At 53.2% G+C, this 11,610-nt stretch overlaps 1 protein-coding gene across 4 annotated transcripts in view; it reads left to right on the top strand.

The window, feature by feature from the left end:
- The window catches only part of Slc13a3 (solute carrier family 13 (sodium-dependent dicarboxylate transporter), member 3), a 52,254-nt gene extending 41,871 nt beyond the window's left edge, over positions 1-10,383 (top strand). For 3 of the 4 annotated variants that reach the window (XM_013010854.1, XM_013010852.1, XM_013010855.1), the window contains 3 exons: positions 3,506-3,667; positions 6,297-6,434; positions 9,093-10,383. In XM_013010854.1, the coding sequence (XP_012866308.1) occupies positions 3,506-3,667; positions 6,297-6,434; positions 9,093-9,269 (477 nt within the window). In that variant the 3' untranslated portion in view covers positions 9,270-10,383. Of the gene's footprint in view, positions 1-3,489; positions 3,668-6,296; positions 6,435-9,092 lie in introns of all 4 variants that reach the window. The other variant, XM_013010853.1, reaches the window with a different exon arrangement.
- The last annotated feature ends 1,227 nt before the right edge of the window (positions 10,384-11,610 follow it).

The following is an 11,610-nucleotide window of genomic DNA, read 5'->3' as shown; positions in this document are numbered from 1 at the left end:
CCCAGGCCCAGAGTTCAGGCCCCACAACTGACAAAACAAAACAAAACAAAAACATGTACAATGGTATAGAACTCAAAAAACAAAAGGACAGGGCTGGGAAGGTGGCTCAGCGGTAGAGTGCATGCCTTGTAAGCATGAGGCCCTGGGTTCGATTCCTCAGCACCACATAAGCAGAAAAAGCCGGAAGTGGCACTGTGGCTCCAGTGGTAGAGCGCTAGCCTTGAGCTGAAGAGCTGAGGGACAGCGCCCAGGCCCAGAGTTCAGGCCTCATGACTGGCAAGAAAAAAAAACCTTACAATGAAAAAACAAAAGGACAAATGAACACAAGGGGTTTTGTTTGGTTTTGTCTCCATGCTAGGAATTACAAGACCCAGAGAGATTAAGTGACTCTTGTAGGTAGCCCAGGTTATTAGTAGCAGAGCTGGGATTGGAACTTGGATCTGTCTGACTTTTCTTGCACTGGGGAGGACTTTCTGGAGGAAGTGACAAGTTTCCCAGGCCTTGAAGAGGCCATGCAATGGAATCTGAGGAAACATCTCCCACCTCTGTGTGATCTTTATCAGCTTAGTGAACGTCTCTGTGCCTCGTTTCCCTCATCTGTAAAATGGGAGTCATAAGGCTGTGTGATGATGAGTCCGTGAGTCAGTGTGTATGTAGAATTCGGAACATAGCCCGTTGCTTGGAGAGTGGATGTTGGAAAGAGGAACAGTTAGAATTTAGGATGACAGGGAGGTATGCAGCCTGAGCAGCTGGTCAGGTGCAGTGTGAACTGCCACAGTGGCTAGCCCAGCTGGGCCCTGAGGCGGGTGTCTGGAGGAAGAGATGACCCTGTGTCCTAGGGGGTCAGATGGCAGAAGGTTGAGGAGGCAGTGCTCCCGGGGCTGGGCTGCGGGAGCGCTGTGCATGCTGGGAGCCAGTCTGGCTCTTGGCCTGGCCCTGGGCTGGGGTTTCCTATCGGCAGGGCCTTTGTCTGGTAGCTGCCTCTGGCCCCAGCCTCAGCGGCTGCCGGCCATTCCCAGGCAGCAAGGCCCAGGCTAGGAGCCACCAGGGTGCTCGCCACTGCTCCTGCTTGCTGGCCCCTGAGCGGGGTCCTGGCAGAGCCTTTGCCGCTCCAGCTGAGGCTGGGATGTGAGGCTCTCCCTTCAGGATGGAAGCCGGTCCTAGTGCTTGCTAGATCTTGGGCCCCTTGTTATCCTTTCTGTGGTAGCCTCTTGCAAAACCATGTGCTCACAAATCTGCACATTCCAGCTCAAGAACCCAGGATGCACTGGGCCAGGCACAAGGCTGCTCATAGCTCAGCCCCTCCCACCCACCTTGCACTGATAAGGAAATGACCTTTCCCTACTTCCTTATGTTCCTCCAGTCCATTGGCCCCTTGTTGCTCTGCAGCCAAACACACTCATTTGAACCCCAGGACCTTTACACCTGCCTTTCTTTGTTGGATATTCTCCCAGCAATCTCTGAAGGGGTAAAGGAAACAGAGATTCTGATTCCTAAGGGGATGAGAAGGGGCAGATGGAGCCCCTTTGGTGTCTCCAACTGAGCCCCTGAAACTGGAGGCTTTCCTGTCTTCTGAAATTGTCAAGAGTTCCCTCCAGTGAGCAGGCCAAGCTAAGACCCTGAGCAGCCACTGGGACATCAGCAGGAGGCTGGTCACTTGGGAACCAAGCTGGAGCAGCTCATGGCTGCTCACCCCGAGTCTCCACTGCCCTCTCTTGCCAGCCTCTCTTAATTGCCCACACCACCAACACTGTGGTCTGAGACAGGGTGGGAGAAACCCACAGCCCTGGGATTTTCCTTGCAGTATCTCTCTGAGCCAGGAGAGGGGGCTGTGACAAGTCCTCAGAGAATTCCTGCAGCCCCTTAAATTTATAAAAGGAAACTAGCGTGAAATGTTTTAAGCATTTCTAACTTGCCCATTGAAAGTAACTTTTAAGCCAACTTGTAAGGCAAATGCTTTCTTTCTTTCTTTCTTTCTTTCTCTCTCTTCTTTCTTTTCTTTCTTCCTTGTCAGTTCTGGGGCTTGAACTCAGGGCCTGAGCACATTCCCTGAGCTTCTTTTTGCTCAAGGCTACCACTCTACCATTTGATCCACAGCACCACTTCCAGCTTTTTTCTGTTTATGTGGTGCTAAGGGATTGAACTTAGGGCTTTGTGCATACTAGGCAAGCACTCTACCACTAAGTCACATTCCCAGCTGCAGAATTAGGCAGAATCTATATGTGAAGTCTAAAATCCACAATGAAATCAAGTTGTGAATAAGCAGTCATTTCTCTACTATGAAGAAAACCTATGAAGTTTTGTTGACAGACAATGCGCATTGGATCAGGGACACTGGATTGACACAAGGACTAAGGCAGACTACTACCATTTCACTAATTCCACTCTGCCCGGACTGGTTCCTAAACCTACAGCTCTGTCAGTGTTGTTCAGCAAAACTCTCAGCTGCCTCATTGCTGAGTGCCACCAGGGGGCAGCATTGAGTATGGCTGAGTCCAGGCTTTTCGCTGCTTGTGGATGAATGCATACTTTTGGTAGCAAAATCAGGGAGTGAAGTAGTGTGATTTCTGGAGAAGCCAGTGGGGTGAGCGCCCCCGTGATTCTACAGCACTGGAGAGAGTGGTGTCTGGACACTGTGCCCTGCTCTGGAGGACAGTGGTCGCTCTGGGCGTCACTCTTGGGTAAGAGAAGTTCCAGACCAACGAGTGGGAGCAGTGTGGAGTTTTGCAGGCACATGGGGGCTATGTTTGCTTTGGGGGACAGGAGCAAGTCGCAGCAGGTCATGAAAGCAGATGCCTGGGCCCACAACACCTCTCATGTCGATATTATGTTATTATCAATCATGACAAGGGTTCTTATGATTGAATATGAAGGGTGCTGTCCCTGAGCCTCTGTGTTCAAGGCTAGTGCTCTACCACTTGGGCCACAGTGTGACTTCCAAGTATAAATACCTTTATTACTGCTATAGTGACTGTGTTGCATTTGATAAATACCGGGTTCTTGTTTTTTGTCTTATTTTTGTCAGCAGTGGAGTTTGAACTGAGAACCTTGCACTTGCTTTGCTTTCTTGCTCTTGGCTGGTGATCTACCACTTGATCCCTGCCTCCATCCCAGCTTTTCTGCTGGTTATTTTGGAGATGAAGTCTCATAGACTTCTTCACTGGGCTGGCTTCAAATTACAATCCTCTAGATCTCAGCCTCTTGAGTAGCTAGGATTGCAGGTGTGAGCCACTGACTATTTGGTGTACTACTACTTCATAGTCCTCCTCACAGGAATGAAGGGTTTCCTGTGAAGGGTCCGACCCCCCTCTCTCACTGAATTGTAATTCACGGGCTATGGAACTGAGTGGAGGTGGACTTTCTACCTCTAACCAGATCCAAGCTCGGGAGTCTGCACCTGGAGTGGGGAGCACGGAGTGGGGCTGGAGCGGCCACGGGGCTGCTGGCTGGGTCTCCCCACCTGGGGAGGGCAGCTGAGTGGGAGTAAAGGCCCCCCTGCCCGCAGGAGTCGGGGCTGTCGGCGTGGATCGGAGGGCAGCTGCACCCGCTGGAGCACGTGCCTCCCACGCTGGCCGTCCTGCTCATCACTGTCGTCATCTCCTTCTTCACCGAGTTCGCCAGCAACACGGCTACCATCATCATCTTCCTGCCCATCCTGGCAGAGCTGGTGAGGGTTCTTCTGGGGCTGGGGGAGGGGGTGGTTTCCCCCTAGTCAGGGTCGAGGTCACAATCTCCCCTCTGTGCTGGGCTTCCTTTGGGGCCTCGGCTGCCCTTGCTCCTTTCTAAAATGCATGCCGCAGAACCATGGTGTGGTTTCTTCCAGCCTAGCTTGCTTCTCCTTCAAGAAATGCATACACAAAGCAAATACTATTCAAGGGCCACAGATTGCCTCACTGGGGACACTGGACCCAGGGCTACCAAGAGATTTCTAAGAAGACGGATGTTCCATGTTGGGGTGAAGCGGAAGTCTCAGTCGACATAGCTGCACGAGAGCATGGGGTGCCAGGCAGGCTGACCCTGGCTTGGGGGATCTGGGCACCGTGTGGGAAGGGGGGGTCTGTCCTGTGCACTTAGGGTGCCCGACAGCACCTCTAGCTTCTTACCCTCCTCCTGAGGCCAGTAGCTCTCTCTAAATCATGGGATCACAAATAACTCCAGATGTTGCCAAGTGCCTCCTGGGGCATGAATCACACTGTGTTAATTTCTGTTCTACAAATCACCAGCCATAGATGAGCTGAGGAGTTAGGATGATTTATCCAGAATTGCCCTCCCCGCAAAAAACCCACCATTTACTAGGTGGAAGCTAGAAATCCTTGAGCAAAGGAAGACAGAGACAGCCAAACATTCCCCATATGAAGTCAGCCAAGCCCTGGCACCAGCACCAGACGAGGAGAGCACAGCATCACTACAATCCATCCCACAGGGAAACCAAGGTGCAGTCCTGTAGAAAGAGGAAGCATCCAGAAGAAAGAGGAAGCATCCAGAACTGTATGCAAAGAGCAATAAGTCACTATAGCATAAATTAAAAACAACAACAACAACTATGGGGCTCTGGCTGGCACTGGGAGCTCATACACTCAGGAGGCTAAGATCTGAGCATATTGGAATCAGAGGATTATGAGACTTAAGAACTGTGCTGGAAGCTGGGCACTGGTGGCTCACGCCTGTCATCCTAGCTACTCAGGAGGCTGAGATCTGAGGATTGCGGTTCAAAGCCCGCCCAGGCAGCAAAGTCCATGAGACTCTTATCTTGAATAAACCACTCAGAAAACCAGAAGTGGTGCTATGGCTCAAGTGATAGAGCACTAGCCTTGAGCTGAATAGCTGAGGGACAGCACCCAGGCCCAGAGTTCTGGCCCCATGACCAACAAAAACAAAACAAAACAAAAAACTATCTTGGGCATAAAAATCCATAAGCCCAGCAAAAATGCCCATGAGACTCCTATCTCCAATTAACCAACAAGAAGCTAGAAGCAGAGCTCTGGCTTAAGCGGTAGAGTCCTAGCCTTGGGTAGAAAAAGCCAAGCAAGAGTGTGAGGCCCTGAATTCAAGCCTTAGAACCAGCACACACACTCATACTCACACACCTTTCCATTTAACTACCTGATGATCCAGAGCTGATTAAATTAAAGCAGTGTTGGAGTCTGGGTGGCTCCAGGCCTTGGCAGCTGGTTTATGTGTGGATCTGCAGCCCAGGTCATGCTGCATCCATAGGTGATGCACTGCAGTCTTTCTCACTGTAAATCTCCATTGCGAAGGGTAAGTTGGTTAGGAGTTGCCCCTGGACCTTTCGGTATTCACAGGCTGCTCCATCACCTGTCCCTTGCCTCCTGGGCATGCTTGATTCCAGCTAGAGCAGCAGATAGCAAATGATGCTCGATTTAACCCCACCCCCATCCCCAGGTAGTTCCAGCTATAGGGCCCTTCTCACCAGACCCTCTCCAGGCTCAGAGAAACAGGGTGTGATGAGGTGGTAAGGAGAAGACAGAGGAGCCCAGAGCCGCACCAGCTCTATAAAGGACAACTATTTCTAGAAAAGACTCATGAAGGACATATTCTCTTAGATTTTGCTTCTCATCATAATCAAAATGTTGACACTGGAGATGGCTTCAGTGTTTGAAGAGAAAAATTCCTATGCATTACGTTGCAGGAATTCCCTGGGAGCTCAAATGCCCTGTCTGGAGTAAAATGCCTGAGTGGTAATCAACATGACTTGTGGGTAAACTGTGTCACCGGAGCAGGGTGACAAATGAGTGGCCCAGTGCCCATGGCCAGCCCGCACTGGACCCATGGTTGTAGAACCTGGGCAATACCAGACAGATTACACACCTGGCATTGCTGCAACCCCACCAGGCCCCAACAAAAGCTGCTCATGTGGTTTGGCCCAGAGCCCTCATGCTAGAACCCGAGTCCTTGGCCTGGGTCGCCGGAGCAACAATAGCATTGCAAACTGCATGCACCTGCCAGACCAGTTCCTCTGGGCATCTAGGTTTTCTACCCTGCTCATGTGAAGAGAAAAGTTCTAGATAACTCTCCCCATCCGCTCCCTGATAAAACCACGGTGTCACTGACCTTGGAAATGCCTCTCCGTCTCCTCCCTCTCCTGCTTATCTCTCCACCTGTGCATCTGAACTTTGGGCCATGTGTCTGTCTCTTTAACTCTCCCCGTGTGTCTCTGTTGTCATCTATCATTCTGCTCATCTCTAAGTCTTTGTCACTCTCTACTACCAATCCCTCTGCTGTGATCACTCTGTGTCTGCCTGCCTGCCTGCCTGCCTGCATGTCTCCCGGCCTAGGCCATCCGCCTGCGAGTGCACCCGCTGTACCTGATGATCCCGGGCACAGTCGGCTGCTCCTACGCCTTCATGCTGCCCGTCTCCACTCCCCCCAACTCCATCGCCTTCGCCTCGGGACACCTGCTGGTCAAAGACATGGTGAGTGTGGGCATTTCTAGCCGTGGCCTGCAAGGGGGGTGGTGCACCAGGCAAGTACACCCCGCCACCTGACCCCAAACTCTGTGATGGCTTTCGGGCTTAGACAGGCTTGGGAAATGCTACCTGTTCCAGAACTTGCCCCAGGAACAAGAACCCAGCCCTCTCTGGACACTGTTGTTCCCCCTGCTTGTTTGGCCCCTGCCTCTGGCCCAGAATCTTTTAGAAGGGCAGCAAATACACTGGGACTTAGGAGTGGGCTCCCAGGCTGGCCCGCTGGCGAGGAGGACAGTCAGAAGCCACGGACTGTGTCAGTGGGGGCCTGGTGCGGGGTTTTAGCACACCTCAGCCGTTGACAGTCTGTTCCCTCTCCCCAAATGCAGCTCCCTGCCAAACTGAGTGCTCCCTCCTCCTGCGGCCTCTTCCCTCTCCCCTGATTTGCTAGGCATGAGACCCCAGTAAGATAATGGAGAAAGAAGAGAGCTAGAGCAAGAGTGTCAGAGAGTCACAGAGAGATGGCCCAGCAGCAGAGCCCTCCCTGGCTCATCCTTGTGTGGGTTCGCAGGCTGCATTCTACATTCCAGCCTCTGGGGGCAGCAGTGAGAAGACCAGAGGCCTTCCACGCTGGGGGTGCTGTTGTGGGTGGAGGCAGTATTCAAGTCAGCACAGTTTAAAAATGATGTGAATTTCATTATTGCTAAGGGTAAGAAAAGAAATTATACACAGGGTGAGGGGGTGGGCAGGAGCAGCCTCTCTGAGAAGGGGATCACTGAGCTGAGTCCTAATCCTGACAAGAACTGGAGGGAAAGGTGATGCCAGCAGCAGGCTCAGCACACGCAAAGACCCAGAAGTGGGGAAGGGACGGGAGTCTGTCAGGGCTGGTGTGGAGCCTGGGGGGGTGCGTGTGGGGTGGGACAGTGCAGAATGCAGAGGTGAGGCAGTGGGGGACCTCACAGAGACTTTACACCCTCTTTACAGGGTGTCTCTGGCTCCAGTTGGGCATGTTCTGGGGGCATGGAGGTTGGGGTACAGACGCCAAGAGGCTGTTGAGGGGATGTTGTTGAGCAAGGACAGCTGCTAACCAGCACGGATTTGTAGAGCAGAGTCAGATAGGCATGGAAAGACCCCAGTGGTGGGATTGCGAGGTGCAGAGGGCTTCCGTGAGCCCCCCCCCAAGCAGCTGTCTGTGGCTCCTGGCAAGACTTGCTCCCAGGAGTTATGATTTAGTTGCTAATTAAAGTCCTGTGAGACCAGAAGCCTGGCTCCAGTGTGAAAACAAGTACAAAGTAGGGAGAATTGTGGAATTGGATCCTCCCTGGTGGGGAGGGGCTGAGGGGTACTGAGCCCCTGAGTACTTGTTGGCCATGGGGAAGGCAGAGGAAGGCCAAAGGGACTTGTTTCCCACACACCCATGGTGGGGAGCAGTGAGCACGGGGTCAGAACTCAGGATTTTCAGGCCTAAGTGGTCTGAGCCATTCGAGGGGTGTGGGACAGGCAAATGGCCAAATGCTTTCCAGCTAGTTAAAGAGAAATTCACAACAGACAAATGCAGCCTTACCTGAGCCTGTGCATGTGGGAGTGTGTGTGTGCACGTGCACGTGTGTGGATGAATGAGCATGTGCACATGTGTGGATGGATGAGCACATGCACTGTGTGGGTGGATGAGCACATGCACGCAGGTTACATGTCTGTGCATGTGGGAGTGTGTGCAGGTGCACATGTGTGGATGACGAGCACATATATGCAGGTTACATGTCTGCATGTGGGAGTGTGTGCAGGTGCACATGTGTGGATGACGGGCACATATATGCAGGTTACATGTCTGCATGTGGGAGTGTGTGCAGGTGCACATGTGTGGATGATGAGTACATATATGCAGGTTACATGTCTGCATGTGGAAGTGTCTGTGTGCATGTGCATGTGTGTGGATGGATGAGCACATGCATGCAGGTTACATGTCTGTGCATGTGGGAGTGTGTGCAGGTGCACATGTGTGGATGACAAGCACATACCTGCAGGTTACATGTCTGTGCATGTGGGAGTGTGCATGTGCATGTGTGTGGATGGATGAGCACATGCACGCAGGTTACATGTCTGTGCATGTGGGAGTGTGCATGTAGACACGTGTGGATGGATGAGCACATGCACACAGGTTACATGTCTGTGCATGTGGGAGTGAGTGTGCATGTGCACACGTGTGGATGGATGAGCACATGCACACAGGTTACATGTCTGTGCATGTGGGAATGTGTGTGCATTTGCACATGTCTGGATGGATGAGCACATGCACACAGGTTACATGTCTGTGCATGTAGCAGGAACTGGATAAGGGTATGAATGATCAAATTGGACGTTCACGTGCTGGGACCTAGGTAAGCCAACTTCCCTGGGCCTCAGTTTCCTCTTTTGTTAGCAGGGACTCAGGGGAAGCTTCCTGAGTGTTCAGTGGTGTGTGATGGCACCTGCAGTTGTGGGGGGCCAAACCATGCTGTGTATGGGGACACAGTGGCTCTCCGACGCCCAGCCTCAGGTGGTATATGATGGAAGGCCCCACCCCTTCTCCCCCTGCAGTGCTGTCTGTCAATAGCATCTTCCTTCCCTTAGCAACCAGGGTTTCCCATCTTTGTAGGAGGCCCCTCCCTCAGTCCTGGCTCGTTGCAGGTGCGGACAGGCCTCCTGATGAATCTGATGGGCGTTCTGCTGCTCAGCCTGGCCATAAACACCTGGGCACAGAGCATCTTCCAGCTGGGCACCTTCCCGGACTGGGTCCACACCCACGAGGCTAACATCACAGCACCTCCCCCCACCCTAGCCAATGACACCGTTCGGACACTCTGAATGCACCCGGGGCCCCCCTTGGGCCTGGCCCTCCCAGAGGGCCATCGCCATCCTTTGCTGCCTGGACCACACACGATGATCAAGCCATTCTTTTCGGGAATCGGATGTGCAGCAGGCCAGGCTGACCTCCAGGGGTCCACCCAGGCCCACAGGCTCCTCACCTGTGCACCTTCTCTCTCTCTCATGCAGTCTGAGGCTCGATTATCTCCCAGCTCTGCTGCCTGAGACACAGGCTCTGCCTTTACGAGCTAGTCTGTGGTTAGGATGTAGGAGCGCGGCTCAGCCACACTGATCAAACCTGCATTTGGGATGGGAGGCTGTCAGTCCTCAAGGCCCAGCTCATTTTCTGACCCACTGATCCCTTTAGGTCTCCAGAGAGGCTGTCTTGTCTCTAAGACAAGCTGCAGAGGCTCTGCAGCTGCAAAGCTGTGGCCCAGACACTGAGCTGCTCACCACCTAGGTGGCTTTTGTTCTCCTGTTTGGCCGTGGCCCCCATGGGTCCCCACGAGACAGGAGATGTGCAGAGCCTCCTTATGTCTCTCGGGGCTCCCAGGCACAGCAGGGTCAAAGAGGGTGCAGTATCTTCTCTCTGATTCAATTTAGAATCATGTCAATAATAATTCTGGCATCTAGCTACGCCTGGGTTCCAGCCACTGGGCAGGTGACCCATGTTCCCCTCCAGCCAGGACCCCTTGGCATGAGGCCTTAGGGGCTTCTGCTGGTCTTTACCTTTCCACCTGAGCCCCAGGGGTAAATGTACTTAATTAGCCAAGGGCAGAGGGAGCAGGCGGGAGGGGTGCAAGAGGGGTGGCTGGCACCAGCCAGGGGCTGAGCCTCACATTTCCCCTCCCCACCTTGGGAAGGCACAGGTGATTCAGTGTTTCCCTAAGAGTAGCAGAGGAAGGAGGGCGGGAACCCCTGAGCTGAAGGTCACGCTCTGCCACAGGCCCTGCATTAATCCCACCAGTCAGTATTAAATCCACAGTCAATGATATCCGCAGGGGGACGGGTGATGTCCTCAAATAGAAAAGCCACAGACTGGGCAATGCCTGGTCATGATTTCAAACACTTCTGATCAAAACTGTTATAAAATAAAGAATGTTGATCAACACCAGAGCAGAGAATTGTTGCCTTTCTGAACAAAAGAGAGTTTCAAAGTCCCAAATCCCTGGTAAAGGCTCCTGCCTTTACCTCAGGGCCTTTGCACGTGCTCTTCTCGGTACCTAAAACCCTGCTCCTAATACCAGGCCTGGCTGTCACCATCACTTTATTCAGGTTCCAGCTCAGATGTCACCTTCAGGGAGAGGCTTCCCTGACCATCTCATCTAAAATGTAACCCCCACTACTCTTCACCCTCAGTTTTCCTTCTTAGTACATAGGACACTGAATCACGCATTTCCTTGTTTATTAGTTTCTCTCCCACCACATAAACTTAGAAAAGCACAAACTTAGTTTGGCTCCAGCAGCGGGGCAAATTACCCCGGCACAGTGACCTGGGATCTGTGCCAGTCTTTTTCACGTGTGAGTGTTTAGCACTCACTGAATGCCGGCCCACTGTCCTCGCCCACGTGCAACTTCACATAGCGGCCGGGGTGGCCGTGGGCAGGTGGACGCCTCCATCACAGGACTGAGTCACAGCTCTGGGGAAGAAGAAATGAAACTGGATAATGTAGGGGAGTGACTCAGAGGCCAGGGTGGCCGAAGGACGCCTCTGAGGAGGCGGCGTGGGACTGGGTTCTGAGGGGGTCTGCTGGCGCTCCTGACACTGGGGGGGGGCTGTGTTAAGGCTCTTGCAGAGGCGTCCGCTGCCCTGCTGAGCTGGGCAGCACTGGGGATGAGCAGCCCTGGGCGGCGCAGTGAGGTGGTGGCTGTCCCCAGCCTGGGCCGGTGGAGTCTGGACTCGCCTGTTGTGGACGCCCAGCACAGGCCCAGCCTCCTAACTGACCCTCCTCTCACTGGCCCTGCAGCTAGAACCTGAAGGCAAGCTTCCGGAGAACTCCCTGACTCAGACAAGGTCAGTCTTTTGCTCCATTCAGGCCTTCCACTGATTGGATGAGACCCACCAAACATCCAGAATAATGTTGAATCAGAAATCTGTGTACCACGGTTGACCAACTGGATGCCTAAAATCTGTGTCACACTGACAGAAGCCAGGGCTCCTGGCCCAGGGCAGGGAGAGGCCAGGGAGCCGGAAGGAGGAGCCAGCTGGGCAAACCAGTGCACGGGAGGGGGAGGCAGGGGGTGGTGTTCAGAGGACATCGGAGCTGCCCCCACTCCAGCCCCGTCAGGATTTTGTGTGCCCTGCCCCCGGAGAGTTTTACATCCAAATGGTTGCCAATCT

This window comes from Dipodomys ordii, unplaced genomic scaffold, assembly GCF_000151885.1.
Source record: "Dipodomys ordii isolate 6190 unplaced genomic scaffold, Dord_2.0 Scaffold13, whole genome shotgun sequence".
Taxonomy (NCBI): domain Eukaryota; kingdom Metazoa; phylum Chordata; class Mammalia; order Rodentia; family Heteromyidae; genus Dipodomys; species Dipodomys ordii.
The sequence above is the reverse complement of the archived record's forward strand: the minus strand, read 5'-3'. Positions and strand labels throughout refer to the sequence as shown.